Source organism: Thrips palmi, unplaced genomic scaffold, assembly GCF_012932325.1.
Source record: "Thrips palmi isolate BJ-2018 unplaced genomic scaffold, TpBJ-2018v1 HiC_scaffold_18, whole genome shotgun sequence".
In the NCBI taxonomy this organism is placed as follows: Eukaryota; Metazoa; Arthropoda; class Insecta; order Thysanoptera; family Thripidae; genus Thrips; species Thrips palmi.
In genome coordinates, this window is record NW_023144627.1 from 7223404 (window position 1) to 7246497 (window position 23094).

At 41.7% G+C, this 23094-nt stretch overlaps 4 protein-coding genes across 13 annotated transcripts; 2 read left to right on the forward strand and 2 right to left on the reverse strand.

Moving 5' to 3' along the window:
• Nucleotides 1–324: 324 nt before the first annotated feature.
• Nucleotides 325–10414, reverse strand: LOC117645520 (dual specificity protein phosphatase CDC14A). 7 transcript variants are annotated; one of them, XR_004587729.1, is made up of 15 exons: nt 10258–10414; nt 9370–9470; nt 9123–9295; nt 8935–9024; nt 8773–8852; nt 8563–8692; nt 8378–8465; nt 8064–8294; nt 7841–7979; nt 7448–7748; nt 7266–7354; nt 6990–7172; nt 6402–6620; nt 3199–4008; nt 325–2818 (listed from the first exon to the last, which is right to left on the reverse strand). XR_004587729.1 is itself a non-coding variant. In XM_034385789.1 (14 exons), the coding sequence occupies exons 2-14, from the start codon at nt 9416–9418 to the stop codon at nt 2770–2772; spliced, it is 1818 nt and encodes a 605-aa protein (XP_034241680.1). In that variant the 5' UTR covers nt 9419–9470; nt 10258–10414; the 3' UTR covers nt 325–2769. The 7 variants fall into 7 exon arrangements, 5 of the variants coding, with proteins under 5 accessions (XP_034241680.1, XP_034241678.1, XP_034241679.1 ...); XR_004587730.1 differs by lacking the exon at nt 6402–6620; XM_034385789.1 differs by lacking the exon at nt 3199–4008 and having other exon boundaries at nt 325–2815.
• A 226-nt stretch (nt 10415–10640) lies between these two features.
• LOC117645518 (DEP domain-containing protein 1A-like) lies at nt 10641–15518 on the forward strand. Of its 3 annotated transcripts, none has more exons than XM_034385782.1 (12): nt 10641–10802; nt 11056–11324; nt 11409–11828; nt 11918–12078; nt 12159–12316; nt 12400–12461; nt 12544–13039; nt 13123–13294; nt 13379–13758; nt 13849–14009; nt 14510–14665; nt 14742–15518. In XM_034385782.1, the coding sequence occupies exons 1-10, from the start codon at nt 10755–10757 to the stop codon at nt 13999–14001; spliced, it is 2319 nt and encodes a 772-aa protein (XP_034241673.1). In that variant the 5' UTR covers nt 10641–10754; the 3' UTR covers nt 14002–14009; nt 14510–14665; nt 14742–15518. The 3 variants fall into 3 exon arrangements, with proteins under 3 accessions (XP_034241673.1, XP_034241674.1, XP_034241675.1); XM_034385783.1 differs by having other exon boundaries at nt 14555–14665; XM_034385784.1 differs by having other exon boundaries at nt 12547–13039.
• A 315-nt stretch (nt 15519–15833) lies between these two features.
• LOC117645519 (peroxisomal multifunctional enzyme type 2-like) lies at nt 15834–21306 on the forward strand. Of its 2 annotated transcripts, XM_034385786.1 has the most exons (15): nt 15834–15947; nt 16180–16278; nt 16459–16526; nt 16681–16818; nt 16895–17047; nt 17132–17276; nt 17359–17855; nt 17970–18133; nt 18227–18353; nt 18426–18598; nt 18673–18849; nt 20036–20153; nt 20239–20430; nt 20508–20608; nt 20694–21306. In XM_034385786.1, the coding sequence occupies exons 3-15, from the start codon at nt 16469–16471 to the stop codon at nt 20811–20813; spliced, it is 2163 nt and encodes a 720-aa protein (XP_034241677.1). In that variant the 5' UTR covers nt 15834–15947; nt 16180–16278; nt 16459–16468; the 3' UTR covers nt 20814–21306. The 2 variants fall into 2 exon arrangements, with proteins under 2 accessions (XP_034241677.1, XP_034241676.1); XM_034385785.1 differs by lacking the exon at nt 16180–16278 and having other exon boundaries at nt 15838–15947.
• Nucleotides 21307–21432: 126 nt separating this feature from the next.
• Nucleotides 21433–23011, reverse strand: LOC117645524 (translocon-associated protein subunit beta). Its single transcript, XM_034385796.1, has 4 exons — nt 22854–23011; nt 22133–22283; nt 21727–22041; nt 21433–21647 (listed from the first exon to the last, which is right to left on the reverse strand). Exons 2-4 carry the CDS (start codon nt 22280–22282, stop codon nt 21522–21524), a joined length of 591 nt encoding a protein of 196 aa, XP_034241687.1. The 5' UTR covers nt 22283; nt 22854–23011; the 3' UTR covers nt 21433–21521.
• Nucleotides 23012–23094: the final 83 nt, after the last annotated feature.

Genomic DNA, 23094 nt, shown 5'->3' on the forward strand with positions numbered 1-23094 from the left:
CACCTTTGTCGCGACGTGTTTCGGGACAGACCTTTCGCGCCTCTCCCGTCACAACATTGTGCGGGTTCGCCGAGAGGCCGAGAGCGAGTGCTCCCCCCCTCTTCTCTCTCGGGCAAGGGGCACAGGATAGGCAACCCAGCCTGCACGTCAGTGCAGCAGCCCAACATCGCCCAAGATTCTTCCAGCGAGACTCAAGAAACTAGAGTCAGTCACTCTGAGTCTCTCCAGAGGTAGAATGTAGATTTTCGCGTTCTGCTACGTGTCCGGAGGAATCCGCGAAGGTATTTGGCTTCCAAGGGGAATAAACACGAACATACACACATGTAGGTGCAAGCAGGTTTTTAATTATACTGATAAGTAATCAAGCAGGCGGACAGTATTTTGAATAACAAACACAGTTCATCTAGGGGAATACACTCGCACCGGGAGTTCACAAAAGCTACATTTTGGAAGATTACGGCAATAACAAAAAGCAAATACATTCCATTTGGTATTCCCACCACCCACACGTCCTCATAGAACTATTAATGCATGGGAGCTGTTAAAGTAAAATAAAAAGGAACCACCCAAGAAGCAGTTTCATAATCCCTATAGTAATTAAGAACACACAAGAAATTTTATCTGCTATTGTAGAACAAGACTTACACTATCAAACAGTCTTGTGTGGTTTGAAAGATGCAAGAAGAGTTCAGAGAAGCACCTTATGAGATCCTCGCCCGAAATAATGGGTTTTAAAAGGTGGGCTCTATAAATGGCTCTACTGTAACTACAATTAAAATTATCATAAAATATTAAGCAATAACATAAGCCATAAATCACACAGTAAATGCATGTCTCCTCGAATTCAGATTATTATTGATGAGGACACAGCCAATAGATAAAAGTCGCATAACACAAATTGATTCACTAGCACGCCTTTCCGTAAGCATATCAGATAATTGCTGAGAGGAGTTCTTGTGACTCAAGAATGAGAGTTTCTACTACCACAGCAGCACACGGGTACACAAAAGGCAAAATATTCTGAAGTGAGGCAAAACAAATAATGACCAACAAAGCACCTATCCAAAATGCCACCAATGACAATAAATAATTAAAAATAAAAATTAAATGCTACAGATCAAGGCTACAATAGAAAATGATTTCTTTGCACAATGAGGTTCATTGACTGTGAGTTTGATTGTAAAACACTGATAATAATCATAAAATTAAATTAATAGCAGGGGTAAAACACATAAGACTCCTACACAAAAATGTAACTATCACAAAATATCAATGTTTCAAGGAGCATTGTGTGTAACTTTCACAATCTGAATAAAACAACATGCTGAGCATGTGTCTAGCGGACAACAGCAAATGAGAGGCTCCCCTCATAAAAATACATAGATGCGAATTCATCAAGAAATAAGAAAAGAAGTCTGCACAGCTAGCTTCAGCCAAACTTTGAGTTGAGCATGAAGATTCATCCAGAAAAGTATCAAAAGAATTGATTGAAGTGCTATTTCACATTATTAAAATTGACTACTATGGAACATTGCAAGCAAAAGACACATTTTAGGTTTACATACTTAAGATAGCATAATTGAGATTAAGTTAACTATTAGTAAAAAAAATCAACAATAACCAGTCTCATATCATAATATGATAGTGGATGCATTAGATGGCTCCTTCCTTTCGCTCACAATGATTCCGGTTGCCTGAACGGAACACCTGTGTACGAATTATTCAAAAACAGGCTCGGTATTAATCCATTTGAATCACAGAATAACTCATGACAGTCCTTCTTGGTCAAAGTTTGGGCCTAAATGAGAATTAAAAGATTTAACACACATAAAAACAAATCAATTTGTTCCATTTGACAACAGTCACCTGCCTCAGAAGGAGGCAGATTAAGTAAATAAACTATTGAAAAACGCAATAATTTTCTTCTCCACTTGAACAATAATAATAAATGACATAAAAATTTTACTAATGTTAAAAATTTGCACAATATTTATGCAAAAGTATTAAATGGTGAAGTGAGTTATGTACACATATGAACAGTAAATGGGCATATTTCAACAACTTAGAGTACCAGATACCACATTACACATAGCCAAATTTAAAAAATATATTTTTTCTTGAAAAGTAAGCAATAAATGCTCGTAACTTGAAATACAAAATGGTTAGTTTAAAGTGCTACCACAATCATTGCTAAATACCAGCACAGTGCACTCTTCTATTGAAGTCAATAGGACAAACAGCTCATCCATTATTTTAAAATATTAAATAAAGCCGATTCATCAAAGGGAAACTCATGTGTGTCACCAACAAATTTTAATAAAACACATGAGTAAAACTGTCCATGACAAAGAATCTGTGAGGCAATACACTGCTATTTTAAAGGAGGTTACTCCTTAAGGGAGCTTTTAGTCATGTGCTGTTGAGGATATTAATGTGCAACACTAATTAATACTCATCTCATCGCTGAATGGATTACTGTTGATGAGATGATGTGGCAACATCAAAATCCTTGTGTGTCTGAGAAGTCATGTAATAGTGAATTTTTTCATTACAGGTTTTCTTTTTCTTCTTTCCAAAAATCTTGCGACAAGTTTGGTAGAGAGAGGCATTAGGTCGCTTCCGTCGCCGCCAGGCAACTCTGTCTGCAATAGTTTCATCGCCATCAGTGCTCCTTCCCCCCCGCTTTGCATTAACAGCTCCAATGACCTCATTCAAGCGTTTCCTAGAGGGCGGTATAGGTTCTCGAGAGGTTGATGGCGGCAGCGATAGTCATCTAACAAATGTAGATTTGTGAGAGCTTCGTGTGGATGTTCGACTGCTGCAACACACATCAGGAAGATGTCAGTAATGCTAACAGTAGAAGCCAAGAAAAAATGGGGTTTGTCATTCAAAGGAGAAATGAGATGGTCACAGCAAAAACATAAAAATTAGCAGGCAAGGGCTTCTTAAATACACTGCCAAGAACCAATTTACAACCTGTTAGGAACTTGGGTATAGACGTGTTATTTTAACTTGCCAATTGTTCACAAATGGTTAGAATCGTATTGCAAGGGGATCAGGTTTGACACAGGGAGGGTTTGGGATAGAAAGGCTAATTAAAGAGCCTCCACGGCTTTTCCCAAGAGGCACTTCCCCTTAAAGGAACATCAGGAAGGGAAATGAAAGCAAAATAAAGGTGCAAGCATAAAATATATTTACATCAGATAGGGAAAGATGAAGAGGAGTGCCAGGCTAGGAGAAATCACAGTTGGTATCAATAGTATATAGACATCAGTCTTCGTCCAGGCATTTTGACAAAATAAATTGCTTACAAAACTTATCAACCAATAAACTCTAGACTATAATAGAATACAAAAAGAGTAATATGTTACTGATGAAGATTGTCCTGTTAAAGTTTGTTTCTTTTTTTTTCAAAAGAAAAAATATGCGTATAAAAATAAATAACCAAATTCTAAGAGGTTGAGATTTACCAAAAATTCATGAATTACGGTAATACTGTAGTCTTCACATCCTATGTCATGCTTTATGTCCATCTTATAAATGTATAAAAATAGCAGTCTACAAAATAAGAACTTCAAGGATCTCTATTATTAGATTCAAAACTCTTCAATCACTATCAAAAGTTTCAAGACGGCAACCACATAAAATTACCGCTGAAAAATGGTAGAAAGTTACTCAGTGCAATTCATTTGACACAGAATATAAAAAGAAAAGAAAAAAATGGGCAGTACGGACCAATCACTTTGAGGTAAAGCCTAGCCCTAAGAAAACTTATATTCTAAGTTTACCTAGTTCACACAATAGGATGTACTTATATTCCAACGTATAAAACGTTAACACACACAAAAAATAAAATAAATATAGAACAACTGTAAAATTTCACATCCAAAATGCAAAAAGAGCGAAATACTCCAAAGCAGCAGACAGAAACATTTCATCCAATTATTTGTCAGGTACTGCAGTTAATCATCAATTGCAGAGTTCTCTCATATCCCTGGAGTTTTCAGGCTGTGCAAAGCAAACAAAATTGTGAAGTTAGAATTTGAGAGGTTCTATGTAGTTTGTTTTAAGATAATGAAATGAAAATTTTCAAAAGTTAAAACTAGTTTGATGCTTTGTATATGTATGCTGGAGCACATACATGCATATGTGAAACAAATAAGGCAAGCTGACTAGTGAAATGCATGCAGATAACTAATGAGACAAGTGAAAAACTAATGCACACAGGCATATTAGTTTAGACCAATTATCTACTAACTTATGAGGTAAGAGCCCAATATTACTCAATTAATTAAGTGGTTTTAAAAAATGCTTGCTCAAATTTCATTAACAGGAGTCTCCAGGTCGGCCGCCGGCCGTGCCTCGGCGCGGGGAGCCGATGCAGACCCAAATGAAAATCGCGATTTCTCGAAAACCGCTTGGCCAAAAAATTTCAAACTTGGTAGAGAGACTGGTAATAGACCAGGCCCGCCCCCGGTACGGTCAAATCCGGCCCGACATTGCCTGTTTGCCTACTGGCGTGATCGGCTCGAAAAACGGAGACCGCCGTATCTCGGCTCCTGGGCACGATATCGAAAATCGGCCAACGTACGCGCGTAGTCCTACTCGTTGCCAAACGCCTCTCCAAATTTCAAGTCAAAATCTTGAACGGTGTGGCCGTAATTTGGGAAACGCCGAGACGAAAAACGCGACTTTTCGGCGACTGGCGTGGCGAAGGCAGGCTGGAGGCAGGCAAAGAGGCCTGATCAAGGGACCGGCCCCCAAAGTGCCCCCTCCGCACCTCCCCCGCCCCGCCCGCCCTGCACTGCACTGCCAGACTGCCATTGTAATGCGCCCGGCCGTCTGGGGCTCGCGCCTGCCTGGCTGCCGGGGTGCATCCACGCTACCTGCTCTAGCATTGTCTCCGTCGCACTTGCAGTGACAGACGGCACAGACGAAGAAAGTAGCTGTCGACGTCTGGGATGGCTATGCGGACGCCACCTTTGGCTCCGGCGAGGAGGCGCGGTGCGGTCCCAGCCGATTCCGAGCCAGCCGGCGGCAAGGCAGAAAAGTTCATCTGAACCTGGCTCAAAATGACACGTTTTTCAACATTGGTACCAATATGCGTTTCGAAGCGCGCTGATCAATTCTATACCAAAGAAAATTGTTCAGTGATTTATTGTCAAAATTGTCCTAGCAATTTCTCGTTTACACCCAACTTCCTAGTTTTTTGAGCTGATTCCGCCACCATCCGTAAAATATCAACTTTCCGAAAATTTCAAAATTTTACATCCACTCCTAGTCTCTTTTGTTTGGCGGCGGCAATATACCTGCTCGAGGGTCGGAGCCAGGCACGTGGCCCCGCCTGCCCATCCCAACCCAGCCCCATTCACGTCAAACAAAAGAGACTAGGAGCGGATGTAAAATTTTGAAATTTTCGGAAAGTTGATATTTTACGGATGGTGGCGGAATCAGTTCAAAAAACTAGGAAGTTGGGTGTAAACGAGAGATTGCTAGGACAATTTTGACAATAAATCACTGAACAATTTTCATGGGTACAGAATTGATCAGCGCGCTTCGAAACGCATATTGGTACCAATGTTGAAAAACGTGTCATTTTGAGCCAGGTTCAGATGAACTTTTCTGCCTTGCCGCCGGCTGGCTCGGGATCGGCTGGGACCGCACCGCGCCTCCTCGCCGGAGCCAAAGGTGGCGTCCGCATAGCCATCCCAGACGTCGACAGCTACTTTCTTCGTCTGTGCCGTCTGTCACTGCAAGTGCGACGGAGACAATGCTAGAGCAGGTAGCGTGGATGCACCCCGGCAGCCAGGCAGGCGCGAGCCCCAGACGGCCGGGCGCATTACAATGGCAGTCTGGCAGTGCAGTGCAGGGCGGGCGGGGCGGGGGAGGTGCGGAGGGGGCACTTTGGGGGCCGGTCCCTTGATCAGGCCTCTTTGCCTGCCTCCAGCCTGCCTTCGCCACGCCAGTCGCCGAAAAGTCGCGTTTTTCGTCTCGGCGTTTCCCAAATTACGGCCACACCGTTCAAGATTTTGACTTGAAATTTGGAGAGGCGTTTGGCAACGAGTAGGACTACGCGCGTACGTTGGCCGCTTTTCGATATCGTGCCCAGGAGCCGAGATACGGCGGTCTCCGTTTTTCGAGCCGATCACGCCAGTAGGCAAACAGGCAATGTCGGGCCGGATTTGACCGTACCGGGGGCGGGCCTGGTCTATTACCAGTCTCTCTACCAAGTTTGAAATTTTTTGGCCAAGCGGTTTTCGAGAAATCGCGATTTTCATTTGGGTCTGCATCGGCTCCCCGCGCCGAGGCACGGCCGGCGGCCGACCTGGAGACTCCTGTTAAAATGTTAGAACACAACAAAATTAAGAAAGGAGGCACTAACAACTAGTAGAGTCACTTACTGACGAAGAGCACGGAACCGTGTCAGTTTATCAGAGCCCAAGAGGGTGGACTGAGTTGGATGACCAACAAGATTTGATGCTGATGAAAGAGAACTTGCACAACGAGATGTAGGAGAGGACTGAGACCGAATTGAATGCATTGAGAGAGACTGACCCACAACGCTCCTGTTTGCGTTAAGTGGTCGTGAAGTCCCATACAAGGAGTTCAAAGGTAAAGCTCTGAAGGAAAGATGACAGAGGAGCATAAGACATTACGAGAGTTTGCACAAACAGACCAAACTATACAACGATTACACTCAAATGAACATTCCATGCTTTGAATCACACAGATTTGAGAAACCTTTAAGACGAAATGGATGTGTCAGTAGACTCATTTTCAAGATAAGATAAGATCTTTTTGAATGTGAACTTAATTAAGAAACACATAAGACATAGGTGTTTATGTGTCTGAAAGTTTATCTTAACCATGAATAGAATAAAACCGAGTTCCAAACAAGAACAGTAAATAGATTTCAAGGATACTGAGAAAAAGTATGACACACAGACATACACACATGCAATATTTCAAATGTGAAAAGAATGACCCACCTTTTAACTGGACTTGCTAATGTTCGAGTTGTTCGCTTCAATCCACCACATGATGATCCAATGGTTGATAAGGATTTGGGTGCTTTGATTGGGGAGACAGCAGCAAGCTGTGAACTAGACTGAGAGGAATCATTGCGGAATGTCTGACTCATGGCACGTGTATGAGGTCGACCAGTTCCAAATCTGTGAAAACAACCAAAATTCAGCAATATTATTAATGCTGCAGAAATGAGAGAAAAGTTAAGAGAGGAAATCCAACATATAACCGTGGCTTACAGTAAAGACGGTGTTGTCAAAGAATGGGACCTCACATGCTGCAGTTGGCGTTGAGCCTTCATGTGATTCAGTTTGTCACCCTGGGTCAGCTGTAAAGAAAGGTTTTTCAAATTCAGGTAATGAACAGTAGAAAATAAAAACCTGCAATGTGGCATAGAGAAAAAGGTTAACTGAAAGCACACCTTTAAAATATTTGCTGCCACTGTTGACTGGGCTGTGGTGTTGATGCCATTGTTCTTATTCTCATCAGTCTGGTCATCTAACTTCATGGTGTCCACCTTCTTCAAGATACGAAGAACATTGTCAACCTTGGCATCTTCATTGACCTTGGAGCGGTTATCACACAGCTCTTGGCTGTTCAGGGGAACTCCTCTCTCAATCATATCCTTCATCTTAAGACTGTACACACCAAACATTGGAGTAGGAGTTGGACCGTGTTCTCTTCGGTAAAGTTCTCCCTGAGCCCACATCTTTGCCTGTTTCCTGTCATTTGATAAAATAGCAAACAAAATAATTTTAAAACTAAAATTTAAAATAAATTTTAAAAATGGGTTACTAGTCATGGTTGCACTTACTCTTCCAACCATTGCTGTTGATGGCCGATAATAGAGCCAGGACGGCAGAGCCTTATCCACGCAATTGTTTCTCTTGCAGTCAACCCATAGTGCTTCATGATGTAGCAACCAATGAGTGAGCCAGTACGCCCAAGTCCAGCTAAACACAATCAAAATTCACTGTTACAATGAGATAAGTCAAACTGAGGAAGGTGGAAAGAAAATGATGAGGAGGAATACTTGCCTTTACAGTGAACAGCTACAGCACCCTTAGTGCTCTCAACAATGTTCAAGAACTGTTGCAAAATGTGATCACTGGGAACACTTCCATCCAAAAAGAAAAGATCCCTGTGATCAAAGCCTGCATTGCTAAAGTCATTTGCATCGTATATCTTCTTATTTAATCTGATTATAGTGGTCACATTGTGCTTCCTGAAGTAGTTGAAATATGCTGATGGAGCATGAATGAAGTAACCTAAAACATAAATTTACAATCATGAATGTACAGTTTACTGCTTACTATTCAAGCAACAGTATTACCAACATCATTGAACATACCATCTTCTATCTTGCTTTTAGCATGAGGACCACAAAATGCAATAAATTTTAGAGGAACAATCCAGTTCAGATCCCCATTCTTCACCCTCTGTGAAAATACGAGAACAAATTAGTAGAATCAAATACTCACATGAATTCAAGGAACCACCATTACTCTCTTATTAACCCCCCACATCTTTTCATACCTCATAGTGTTCATATTCTTTCACATCAAAATCATCAAGGTTGAAGAACTGCCTCTTGTGAGTTTCATAAACACCTTTCAGGCAATCTAGAAGAGTTATGTTGTAGAGAGCAGCTCCAACAGAAGCATCCCTAAAAGGAAAATCAACAAAGAAATAAGGGCAAGATTCAATACAAACAAGTTCCAATTTGTCAACAATTAGTGTTCTCACCTGAAAGAAATGAAAGGTGGGTTCGACCCCCTCAACAAGTCCACATAGGCATCATCTGGAGTCCTTTTCAAATAAATAATCTGAAACAGTATTTAGATTTCAGTTATGACTCTTTAAAACTTCAGATGAATCTGAATGAAGTACTAAAGAACCATTACATACAGAGAAAGATGCAATTAAGAATGCAGCATTCACTCTTTTCTGAGGGTCTGTTGACGTGTAGTGCACGATTTTCTTCTTAGCTGGTACAGTCTAATGAAGAGATTGATCACAAGGAATGTAATGAATAATCAATTAACTAGATACAAGTGGCATTCAACAGAATTTTAAAAATGGAAATGAAAAATTACCTGTAATTTTTTGTTTAACTTCTGGCAATATTTATAGAGCATTGCCAAATTGTAAGGCCCGAAGTCGGCAAAAAAGTTTTCATACACCAATTCTTCATCGATAGAGAAGTAATGAGTATTTTCTGTTGATCTGGGTTTGGCATATGTCTGCAGTGTCACAAAGTATAAGCGATCTAAAAATAAAAAGCAAAACTGAGTAAATCTTAATTTCTTGTAGAACTTTATTGCTTGTGAAGGATAAACATACCCTTGATGAACTCAGACGCACTAACTAGTACTCCACTACTATCATCCATGGCTGTAGGTAATGGGATGGTCTCAGTTAAAATTAATCTTCTCTAAAAATCCCTGGAAATCGAAAAGGATTTGCTTGAATAATGTAGCACATCTGAACAATGACTGATTAGAAAACATGAAACTAAGTCGCCCCAATGAAGACAGTTTACTTGTTACGTAAAAACTAATTAATAATCTTAAAGTATAATTGATCATCTCAGTCCAGGATTGTGAAGGCTGGTACTGAGGTTAAGTATTTCAACAAAATCTTGATGAACATACAGTCCCAGGCCAAAAACAGTAGAAAAAGAAACATAGGAAACACGCAGAATACTTCAAAATACAGGCAGAACGCCGACCAAGGGTAAAAAGCCATCTTCAAAAAAAGTGTGTGGGTGTTGAAGAGACATTACTGAAAAGAGAGCGGCGTAAAAACGGAATAATAGCTTGAAAATGGGTCTTAACCGGTCGAACAATTCAATTTAAGCAAACAAGCACCTAAAGAAAACCCACAAACGAGCGAGAGGGAACAAAATCAGGAGGATTAAATTGAGGAGCAAGATTCTCCCACGTTCGTGTCTCCTGCACACACGTCGTTTTAAAAGTATTTCGGCCAAAATTCCAAGCAACCCACCTACGAAGACAGCAAAACGATAGAAGTGCACGCGTTCCACAAGCATAACCCCCAACGAGGCGCCACGATAGTGGGAACCTAGTAATACTCAAACTATACGTGCGACGTAAATTTGAATGAGATCAAAATAACGGAAAAGCCAAGGAGGGCAAAAAGTTGACACGTAAATATAAGGTATTAAACGGTGGAAACAGATAAAAAGAGCAGTTGGTGGAGGCTACGCACCTTGGGCATTCCTCGGGCAGTTATTTTTCTCGCAGGGTGGGCTCTATTTGTTTACAAACAGCAAATATTGAGTTATTTACAAATTTATGTTTAACGGATGCTGCCGCCTACACGAACGATAAACAAGCCTCAAAAGCCTACGAAACGTGCTTCCTACTTTTCTTCTTCTTTCGTCAGGAAAAACTGTCCTACCAGCTCCGCAAACTTCTGCTCATGGAAAAAATGGGACGTTACCGTAAGAGGTAAGAGCATTGGTAAATGAATAAAACATACATTGAATTTCGGAAAGGTCTTTCACTGGGTGATTCGTCAGAAAGTCCAAAATAAGTGAGCCTTTCTATCGGTTTTAGGTTTTCGACGTTGGCAGTTTTGGAGAGACAACAGCCAATCACGACGCCGTTGTCAGATTTAAAAATTGACATCAACAGAGTGTGTTGTTGATGCGTGTGCGTGGTTTATGGTTATTTGTTACTTGAATCTTTGGGAAGGTAGCGACGATGCAGAAGGAAAATGCTCCCTTCGTGCCATTCAGAGCAACTCGTTTGGTAAGCTGGTCGTTCAGGCCATTTTAAAATCTATTCTAGAGTCGAAAATGCTATTTGCTTGTCTTGGCCTCTTGCATTACTCTCTAGTCTTGCAGGTGCCTTGGCCATTGGACCATGAAACCAATTGTCTCATGAAGTGTTCTTTAAATTTTTTTCCATTTATTGATTTCCATTTAATTTCAAGATTCATGAAGCTACACGTTCATCACTTGTGTTGTGGTGAATGCTTGTGACTTTTGCGTTTGTGTTCCAGTGGGATGAAGCGATAAGACTCTTCACCAGTGGCATGCCTTCGAAACGACATCGCAGCAATATGAAAGTCTACGAGAATTGTTTTACTGGTTCTGAAGCAGTCAAGTGGTTTCTGCATGCTTTGGAAATGAATCCCCATTTCAATGCTGTCATCACCCAAGAGAAGACTATACAGCTGCTTAGTAAATTATATGAGGAAGGTATATTTGTGAAAGCAAAAGGATCTTCACGCCAGGGTTCTGACCGATTCAAACTAAACGGCATTTATCAGTGAGTGATTATGTTATTTGACAATGATATATGTGTTGGAATCAAATTTTATTTTTACTGACGTTCTCATAATTCCTCTCCAAGGATGGGTGCTACTAAACCTCAATACTCTGCACGAACACCTTTATCAAACAAGCAGATTGGTCTCCATAATCAGAAGAGTGAAAATTGGATTCGCAAAAGTTTTCATAAAGAACCCTTTGCGGCAGAATATGAAAATATTCTTCATGTCAAGAAATCGAATGAAAGCAATTTCAATAACCGTACTGCTTATGAGAACATGCCAATAATTAAGCAAAGACTGTTTGATGCAGACTGTGACAAACAGCCAGGCAATACTGTAAAAGTAACTTCATCAAGTGTTCCCATGAGAGTTGCTCAACATCCAATTCAGCAGTTAAAACAGTACCACCAGTCACAGGAAAAGAGGGACCATCAGGCTCAACCCCAACTTAGTTCCCTACCTGAAACTGATGATCTATGGAGGAAAGTGTTCATTGGAAGGTAAGATTGCACTATGTTTGTTGCGTAATTCTGTTTTTGCAATGAGAGGATGGTAACAGAGAATTTGAAACTTTTCTCTTAAATTGTAGATTACAATCGCTGTTGAAAGATGTGGATGTCTCTGGCCTGTTATGGCCTAGTGCTGTAATTCGTTGTCAGTGGTTGGAGCAGAACTGTTGTATTCTCGATGACTGTTCAATTGCTAAGTTTCCTCCATGGGTTGCTGCTGCTTCCAACAGACTTATGTTAGGTGGGACTATTTCTGCCATTACTTGCATATCATATTGTAATTTTTTACATTATTATAATTTATTCTTTCTGAACTAATAGCTCTTGCAGATAAGAACCTGAACCGCAGTGTTGTGAATTCTGACATTGAAGCAGATGTGAGTGCTCTTGAAGCATTCTTTACCAATCTCCAAACTCCTCTTATTCCTGCTGATTTGAGTGCTATTTTCCAGAGAGTCTTTCTTCATCTTGAAGTGACTGTAAGTTGTAAGCTGTGGAGTTTTTCTGACTAATGTTTTTCATATCTCAAGTTCTAATGTGACATTGTATTGGTCTACTCTAGGCATCTTCCATGAAGGAGGAAGATTCACTGTCCCATAAATCTGTATCAGTTTTCTCTTCAAGGTGAGAATCTTGTTTAATGTGCTTATCCAATAATAATATTGAGTCATTGTATACTAAGTATTAATTGTTTCAATTTTCTTAGCAGGACTAGCAGTTTTGGCCAACCCAATGAAGACTTCAAGTGCACCCTGCCGCCCAACACGTGCTATGAAACTGCTTTCACATCAGAGAGTCCCATTACAAGAATTGTTCCCCAGTCGTCATTTGACACTCTGCATTTACCTGCACGCCCTTCCTCCGCTTGCTCTTCTATGAAACGCAATGCAAGCGCACCAAAACTGCTTGAGACTTCTGGTCTGGAATCTGGAGCTCCCCTCAACAAATCGGCTGCAGATAGAGGCTCCCTCTTCTCCCTCACCAGTGAAAAGTTCTCAACAATTGGTGGCTCTCGTTGGCAGTCAAAGGTGAAGAATGCTTCAATGGGAGGGTCTCTTCATCGCGATAAGGTTCACACAGAGAGATCACAGATCAAGCACAACTGTGGTAAGCTTACTGTCATGGATAAAACTCCACCTCTTCCACCAAGACACTTAAGCAGGCCTCCTCCTGTCCACCGAAATGCTTCTCATGAAGCCAAGGTATTACTCTAGCCTGCATAAATTAAATGCATTGGAGGGTCTGTTTTCCTTTACATCTCATGGGTTTTTGTCTAATTTTCCAGGGGAAACACAGCCGCAGTAACTCAGGAGGCTATATAAACTTAGCTCTTCAAGATTCATTTGAGGGATCTGATATCACAAATAAGGAATTGGATATTGATGCAGCTATGGAAACTTTGCAAAAGCTAATGATTTGCAGTCAGAAAACACCTACCCAACACACTCCTCGGAAAGGTGAGATCTTTACCCAGATGTAAGTTAGAAGTCTGTTTTAGAGGAATGAAAATTATACTTTTCTCTTTGTATTTATTTTTGCAGATGGTGTGAAAAGTATACATGTAAGATCTGCCAGCCTGTCTCAGACTCTCAATCATGGGGTGCACAGTGGTGTGAGCATGCGTCGAAGCCAGTCTTGCTGGTCACAAGATTTCAGCAATGCAAGTCTCTCATCCTATCATACGGCCATATCCTCATCTTCGTCCTCCTTGGACAGTGATAGTTCTGGCTCCAACAGTTCTCTGAACCTGACCGCGGGCTGCGAGTGGGGTTGGGATTGGGGGTCTGGGGCAGAACAGACAGGTGTTGCTGTGTTCCAGCTTCTGATGCTCCTGGTTAAGCCCCAAAGCCGAGCCCAGCTGCAAACTCTTCTGAAACTAATGGGACTGTTGCCCTACCAGTGTCCTTACACCACTTTGAAGGTAGGCTCTATTTTTTATTGAATGTACTTAATAACTACTGCACTGTTGGGTATTTATTCAACTATTAATGAGTGTTTTTCTTTTTTGTAGGTTTTAGACATGTTTTCCTCATTTGTAATGCAAGGAGGAGATGAGGAAGTGACCTCCCGTTTGCTGGGATTTTTAGTTCGCCATCAGAAGGAAATATTCCACTCACCTCAGGAACTAGTTGCTGAGGTTCAAAGGGAGAGGAAAGCAAATTGAAGGCAAAGGTAAGACCATCTGTTATTTCAAATACATATTAGTCTCTGTTGTACCTGTCAGTTCATTTCACTGTAGGCTTCAATCATTGAGCAGTTCTTTCTCTAGGCTATCTAAAGTACCACTTTCTTTTATCGCCTTAATTTGCCACTTATTCTTATCTCCTTCCGCTTGGAAGTTTGGACGCACATAATTATTTTGGTGTGATTTTCAGTAGTTTCTCATTAAAAGTTTGAAACCGTACAATGCTCCCTATCTTTGTGCATGAAGAATTGCGTTAGGTTTTATAATACCAGATTCTTTTTAAGCAATGTATTTTTGTCTGGATTAGACACTCCTTTTGCTTAAATTGTGTTTTTTTTATCGTTATTTTTCTGTCAATCATATGATACTGTTGTTTTTCTTTTCATCTTCTTGAATAGTGCTCTGTTGATACATGAAATAGTGTTTTTCTATGGTGTTGGTAGCACAGTGTAGTGTAGCGTGGTGTGTGGGTGTTTGTGTCCCTCAGGAGAGGGGTCCCGTCACTTTCTGTGAGCGCGTGTCTCTTCTACAGTTTGAAGAACAGAAGCTCACCACTTCCCAGAAGGCTCTGGCAGATCTTTTGGACCAAATTGTTGCTGATCAGAAGATGAGTTCAAAAGAAAGGAGCAAAAAACTAAAAATGGTGAATTTAACTAAAATTTATGGACTGTTGGTTCATGGTTGTAGACCTTTCCATAATAATCTTTCTGTATTTTCAGTTTAAGGAGTCGTATCCACACATTTACTCAATGAGGTTCCCTGAGCCAGAGATGGTCACATTCAAGAGACGGAACAAGTCACTTCTACAACTTGCTCGTTTGCGCAGCTTGAGAGTCTGAGGCATCATTTGTAGATGCATCATGTGATTCATGTGATGGAGGTATATGATCGGCTTTACTTAGGTCTATTTCTAGTATTATTAGAATTAATTTGAAAGTATTGTGGCACTCCAGAGATGTTTGGTGCCTATGAACTATTAATGTAGAAAATAATATATCTCTATTGAATGAAGCTGCTCATAATTTAGAGTAAGATGTATGTTAATGATCAAATTAGAGAATTGTTAAAATATGTCAAACTTCCGAATTTCCATCATACCTATTTGTATGAGTGCAACTGATTCTTGCACTTCATGTCTGGGCCTGTTGAAGGAAATGTTTTTCAATTAGAAGATAAGTGCCATATTGTTATTTCACATGGCTTGGAATGTGATTTGATTCTTCGATGTAAATTTTTATACATCATGTGGATTTTATGTTCTTGTTAATTGTGCTCAATTATTCTTTTATGAAAGAAGTATATGTGTTAAACATGCATTGCAGCATTATGTAAGTGTTCCTTTACATGTGCCACGCAAGCATTCTATATTTTTTTACTATTTTTTTATAAAGCGACATGTGTCAAGAGATTTATTTTCCCCTCCATGAAACTAACTTTGTTTTGTTTTATCTCAAGGTGTAAGTTTCGAATTTAATAAAAAATGAGCTAGTACTGTACTGAATGCTGCCTTCCCTCATGAGGATGGGCTCCTCCTCGAGTTGCCCACTTGCCTTGCCTCTCCCTCGCTCCAACGCAGCCACTCGACTGTTTCCCCCGCATGCAGCATGCAGGGCGGAGTGGCACTCTAGTCTGCTGACTCCTCAGTTTCCTGCCCCTCCTGGCCGTAATTGAGCAGATCAAGGCGCTATTTTGGGAATCTGAATGATCGCCAATTAATTACCCACCGGGTGGTGGGGGTAAGTATAGCACGTTCGTCATGGAGGGCAGCAGGAGTATGAGAAACGTGTCAGTACTTGAATTCCCAACAAAAACAGGTGGAGGGGGAAACTGGGCGGAGTGGCGTGAGGGTCACTGCGGTGGTGGTGGCTGGCAGACGGCACACTTCTGACACGGACCGTAAACCTTCAACAGGTTATACTTGCTGGGTATGTATGTTTTTCTCGAGTTTTTGGAGTTGTTGCATGTTTGTTGAGTTCCCATAGGTTGCTCCATTTTTATTACCAATCTGTTGCACACGCAGGCTTAGTAGAGAGTCACCTGGCATACCGGTTAACTGATTTGTTTATGTTATTTTAAACTCTGGTGTTTGGACTTTGGACTGTAATTTTGATTTGTCATTCTGCTTTGTTGCATGTTATCTTGTTGTTCACTGGAAAGTTCGCCGACCCGTGTAGTCTTTGTTGTTTCCTTCCCAAGGAAACTCAAAGGATTTTTCCTGTGAACTGTGTTTTTTACAAACGTCAAAATTTATCGCAGGTACATACAGCGGCACACTGGCTCCCACCTACCATTTTTCACGATTGCTTTGCTATTTTGCTTGGTACTTTTTTGCATGGCTTCCATTTATTAGCTATGACACTTCTTTACCCTCTATCATTCATTCAAACCCTTTGTTAAAGTAAAACATTCATGTGGATATTTGGTGACTTTTTGCAGGCTGTCAACCATGGCGTCAAAGCTGCGCTATGATGGTCGAGTAGCAGTTGTTACTGGAGCAGGTGCAGGTAAAACATTGTGTGGACAAGCCTAACAGCCTGTTCACAAATTGTTGTGCGTCAGTAAAATGCACAATATTCCCTTCAGACCCAATCAATGGGATACTTGGAGTATTACTCAGTGCAATAATGAATTAATATAGCTCTCCCTGTCTCTTCACAGGTTTGGGGCGAACCTACGCTCTCCTCTTGGCTGAAAGGGGTGCGTCTGTGGTTGTTAACGACCTTGGTGGTGGTCGTCACGGAGATGGTAGCAGCACCAAAGCAGCTGACACAGTCGTTCAAGAAATCAAAGCCAAGGGTATTTTCATTGAATTACATTTAATTGTTCTTCTGTAATGTTTTTTTCATTTCATACTTTCACTCATTCATTTTAGGAGGCAAGGCTGTTGCTGACTACAATTCAGTGGAGGAAGGCGAAAAAATTATTCAAACTGCATTAGAAAACTTTGGAAGGGTGGATATTCTTATTAACAATGCTGGTATTTTGAGGGACAAGACATTTGCTCGCATCAGTGACCAGGACTGGGGTAAAGTATCACTTAGAGCTTGCTTCATTTGTAAATTTAGAGCATTTTAGCCTCAGTGATTGTATGAGTTTATATCCTCCCTAGATCTTGTTCACCGGGTCCACCTTAAAGGATCATTCAAAACTACTCAGGCTGCCTGGCCACACATGCGCAAGCAGGAGTTTGGGCGTGTGATCATGACTGCCTCTCAGTCGGGACTGTGTGGTAATTTTGGTCAAGCAAACTACAGGTAAATGAATATAATTTTCCTCTAATATTATGATCTTAAAAAAATTCAGTTTATCTAATGTGCATTTTATTTTTGTTTTCAGTGCTGCTAAATATGGCCTCGTTGGCCTGAACAATACTCTTGCTTTAGAAGGACAAAAGTACAACATTCATTGCAATACAATTGTACCTACAGCTGCATCAAGGTTGACAGAAGATATTTTGCCCCCTGAAATGTATGCTGAGCTGAAGCCGTCTTTGATTGCTCCTGTTGTTGCCTGGTTGTGCCATGAATCATGTGAAGATAACGGCAGTATTATTGACTCTGGTGCTGGCTTTGCAGCCCAGTGTCGCATGTACAGGGGTGCTGGAGTCAATTTGAGAAAGAAAATAACTGATGAGGTATCAATTGAAGATGTTAGAGATTCATGGGATAAAGTCACAGACATGTCAAAAGCTACACCTTTGAGCTCTATTCAAGCAGCAACAGGCAACTTGATGACTGTTCTTGAAGAGCTGAAATCTACCCCAGCATCGGGAAAAGTTTTCAAGGAAAAGTTCTCTTACACACCTAGAGACTTGATACTGTATGCTCTTGGCGGTGAGTACTTTTGGACTGCTTGATTAAAGTGGATAAATTGATACAATAAATATATAAATTAACATAAATATAAACATTGAATTTTAATTTTTGTTTAAAATGTGTGATTATTAGTCGGTGCTTCAACTAAGAATCCTGAGGATCTTCGTTTCCTTTATGAGAATGATGAACAATTCGCTGCTCTCCCCAGCTTCTACATCATCCCTGGACAGATGATCGGTATGTTCTCAGGGCTGTGGGACAATGCCATTCCCGGAAAAGCAATTGACCCCACCCAGGTAATTCTCAACCTTGGTTAAAGCTCAGGCATGGGATTAATTATTATTCATTGTTTATTATTCATGACATTGCAATGTTGTATTTCCTGCTAGCTGCTTCATGGTGAACAATATGTTGAAATCCATAAGCCAATTCAAACATCAGGAACTCTAACAAATGAGTGCCAGATTGCTGATGTTTTGGACAAGGGGAGCAAGGGAGCTGTTATTTTAATGGACAGTAAGTTTTCATCTTGATATTTTGTTCAAGCACTAGTGCTTATTGGAAATTTTAATAATGTTTTCATTACAGTCGACACATTTGATGAGGAGGGTGATTTAGTGGCTCACAGTCAAATGACTGTATTTATCAGAGGTGCTGGCGAGTTTGGTGGCCCTCAAACATCCAGCAAACAAATTATGTGTGCTGAGAGACCCAAACGCAAACCAGATGCAAGCCGTATCCAAGCCACCCTCCTTGATCAGGTACTATATTTTCATCATTATGAGGTCTGTTTTAACAAGTACTGTTTCTAATTTTGGATTCCTAATGCTTACAGGCTGCTTTGTATCGTCTGTCTGGGGATGCAAACCCACTTCACATCGACCCTAACTTTTCAGCAATGGGAGGATTCGACAGGCCAATTCTCCATGGCATGGCTACTCTTGGTTTCGCTGCAAGGCATGTCCTTGAATTGTATGCTGGAAATGACCCCAATCTGGTCAAAACAATTAAGGTCAGTAGTCGCCAAACAACTTTTTTCTTTCAAAGCTACCTGCCCTTTTTTTTCTCATGTAATCAAAGGGTCGGACAAGCAAGTCCTTGTTTTGTCCATTTCAACCTTTCATCTCTGCTCTTATCAGTGCAGTGGCACATGGACTAAGAGATAAGGCAGCAGCCGCCTCAAGTGTGCACAACGTGCCAACCCAAAATTTGATTTCTGTTGAATGTCATCGTAGAGCTGCACTCCGGTCGTTCTTTGCCAGCCGATTCGCTAGCTCAACCGAAGCCCAGATTTGTCAGCTTTTGTGTGTCTGGGTGGCGCTGCGCTCCTTGGGGAGGGAAAGCGGGGAAGTCCACGGGAGGGGGGCGCCGCCGCACCGCCGCCGCGGCCGGTTCGGTCACTGACCGCGGTGCGCGCTTGTACTAACAGCCGGGGTAAATAGATTCATTGCAAGTGACAGTGTGGCAGTGAGTCCCCGCGGCTGCAACGAGGGAAGGCGAGGCGAGGCGGCCAGAGGCGCGGTGCCGACTCGAACGTCAAGGTGGACGGGTGGTGAGCGGGGCGGGCCGCGGGGGGGCACCGCTCTGGCCAGGCCCCCCAGGCCGGGCAACATGCCCTGTGGGAACACAAGAGCCGACGGCAGGTCGATAGGCAGGCCCAATGGGTGGACGTCGGACTGTCTGGCCGGGCTAGGCCTGCCGCCTGCCGTGCCGTGGCGCAGGAAGCGCGAGTTTTAATGATCCATGGCCTTTGCCCTTGGTTGCGACTGCGGAGTGCGGCGCGGCCACGGCCACCGCGAGTTGGCCGCGCTGTAGTGCCAGTGCCGGAGCGAGGCGGCGGCCAGTCGGGAGCGAGCAGCCAGCCAGGTAAAATCACGAGAAGCCTCGGAAAAGGCGATAAAAAACGAACGGGGAACGGGCGGGAGGTGCGAACCGTGTGCGCCGCATTGTTTTATTCGCGTCCTTCTATTAGAGTTGTACTGTTGCTTCGTTTTTGTGTGGTTAGTGTAGGTAGACCTGCACTTTAACCTCAATCGTCGAAGCAGCCTTGGGGGATTTGTTCATCCACAGAAGATAGCTGCAGGGCTTAGTCAGTTGCCCTGTGCCCAGGCGTAGGATAGGATGTGCATGAGGATTGGTGTCCTCCGGCATACATTTAAAGCATAATCTCTTACTTAGCGTATCGTTTTCAATTGCAGGTCAGATTCACGAAGCCAGTATTGCCAAGTCATACTCTGAAGACAGATATGTGGCGCGAGGGAAACCGAATTCACTTTGAGACTTCAGTCATCGAAACAGGAAACGTTGTCATTTCGGGTGAGCCAGATTGCATTGTTACCGATTTGCAAGTTGTCGCATTTGATTTTAAGGGTCCTAATGTGTTGCTATTATTTCTGAATAGGTGCATACATGGATCTGAAAGAGGTGCAACCTGCAGCCAACATGCACAAAGTCGCTGCCGAATCCTTGAAGTGTGAGGAGATGTTCAATGAAATGCGTAAGAGGATGGACGCAGACCCTGCTACCGCCAAAAAAATTAATGGTGTTTTCTTGTACAATATCACCAAAAATGGCCAAGTTGCCGGAAAATGGGGTAAGATAATCAGAATGAGGCACAACGAACAAATTTTTAATTTATTTTGGTACTGATCAAGATGATGTCTATTTCAGTTGTGGACTTGAAGCAGTGCAAGCTGTACAAGGGTGATGCTGAAGCTGGTGTGAAGGTGGATACTACTTTGACTGTTGATGATCAGGATATGATTGATATTGTAAGTTGTGCCATGATTGATACCTTTTTCTTTTATCTCGTATTTGCTTTGGTTCTGACAGTTCTTTTCATTTTGTTTCATAAAGACTACTGGCAAGCTCAACCCCCAAGTTGCTTTCATGAAGCAGAAGTTGAAGATAACTGGAAATGTCATGCTCACTCAGAAGCTTCAAGGTTTGCTGAAGGCACAGCAGTCCAAACTGTGATATATTTTTTTTTAACTATGGTTTACACTTTATGCCATTTTTTACGCTTTCCTCTTGTTTTGATTTGTTCTCCAATGTCTATGGGAGGAATGTATTGTAACGAGATTGGCTTTAAAACTGATGTTACCTGCCCAATTTTAAAAATTAAAATTTTGTAAGACACCATTATTGTGACTACAACTTTGGACTGATGGTTATGGTATTTTGGTGGTGACTGGGTCATACAATGAAACATTCAATTTCAACCTTAGGGAACCCCATGTGGCAACATTAGTCTCAATGCATTTATCATTCTAGTGTCATGTGTTCTGTTTGTGTACATTCCCTAGCATTTTCATCATGAGTTTGTGATAAGAAATTGCTTCTGATTTCATGTCCCACCATGTATTGCAATATTTCTTAATGCAACATTTTATGAATTTCATTTGTATAGTTAAAATACTGGTCATAATGTTGCAGTTTTTCACAATAAATTTTTATTATTTTCATGTTATGATGGAAGTTTTATTTGCCCCTCTCTCTGTTTTTCTTTTGTTTGGTAAAACGTACCACATAAGGTGCTTGAACAAGAATTGTTCTGTGCTGGGTGAAAACAGGCCATAAACAGAAATGCTTCGAATGTAAATATAAATTAACTCTCCACAGGAGAGACCAGTTTAATTATAAAAAAACAAAAATAAACAAATTGAGCATGCTCAAACTTCAGTCTTAACTGCTCTTGCTCTTCTTGTGGGACTTAACTAGAGCCTCGTACTTGGATTTGCTGGACCACCAGAGCAGGAATGGAATGGCCAGACAGGGCAGGGTCATGACAGCGAATGCAGCCCAGTCCAGCTGCACACAAACAATAGAATCCTTCAATTAATATCGATACGTGCCAACATGATGCAGATTTTCTAGCTAGGCGACTTACAACATGGGGGGAGAATTTCTTGTCGTAGTCACGGAAAGCAATAATTCCACCTTCACCAGGCTCGCTGGAGACACCCAACTGAGGTTCCTTAGCATCGTCTGAAGCCAAGTAGCTCAATTCAGCGGCACTGAAGTTGAAATAACCAGGCTGACGAGGTCTGACAACGACAACATGAGATACGTTGGTGCCAGGAGGAATGCGGTCGATGTGCAAGTCCAAGCTGCCACCAACAACAGCAAAGACTTCAGGAGGGAAGCTCTTGTCTTTCAGAGCCACATTAACGGCGGCACTGCTACCCACATTGTAAAGCGAATACTGTAAAATAGAAAAATAGTTCAGAGTGAAACCAACAGTTACATCTAATACAGACTTGTTCATAAATATTGTTGGTAGGTCTTCTACACACCTTAAGAACAATGTCCATATCTTCAACAAGATACTTGTTAAGAATCTGCTTGCTTACAAGCAGCTTGGCTTGTGAAGTGCTATCCTCCTCCGCTGACATCACCAGGCCACTGAGGGCCAGGAGCAGCACAGCGACACATAATGACTTCATTCTGGAAACAGTCATGAAAACAAAACATCATTAGAAATTGAAGACCTGTAGACGTTGTGTGCCTGCTAACAGAAAAGAAATGTGTGGGTGAATGAAAAGTGACAGTGAGCAAACGAAGGCTCAAAAAAGGGGACAATACTAGGAGAGCAAAGAAAAACGAAAATTAAGACTGACAACAAGAAGAGGCTTGTGCCAAAACTGGAATTACAGCAATGAGCAGTATCATTGGATATCAACAAAATAAAATTCCTACATTTGTAGTGAAGACTGGTCCAGATGTCAGTCAAGAAGGACCTTTCTAACCTACAACTTAAATATCTTTTTTCTGCCAGGTACTAAAATTAATTTGATTTTCAAATACGTGAAGAGTTATGGAAACTTTCCTAATAAAAAATACCAATCAAATACAAAATATTGCCCACATAACTTGGAAAATTCGGCTCTTTTGCCACGGAGGGTCCAACATATCACAGCAGAAGATAAGTCGAACTTTGGTGAAAGCTGAAAGAATTCGATGAAAATTTTATGCGGGGTGCTTGATTACGGGACTAACTTAGCGTTTTGTACTCACTTGATGCTTATTGAATGGGCTTTGATCGTGGAAAGAGAGGAAAGCCGGGGCAAAACACTTGCCAGATCGGCAGACTAAACTTAGCGGGGGAAGAAGAAGTCAAGAGGAACACGCCACGTCTGCTGGCACGTCTGCCAACGGACCAATCGCGGGGAAGGGAGGAAGGGGGAGGGGGAAGCCGTCCGTCCGCGTGGAGCATTATTCGCAGTACAGGAACGAAGCTCCTGCGAATAGCGAGTCC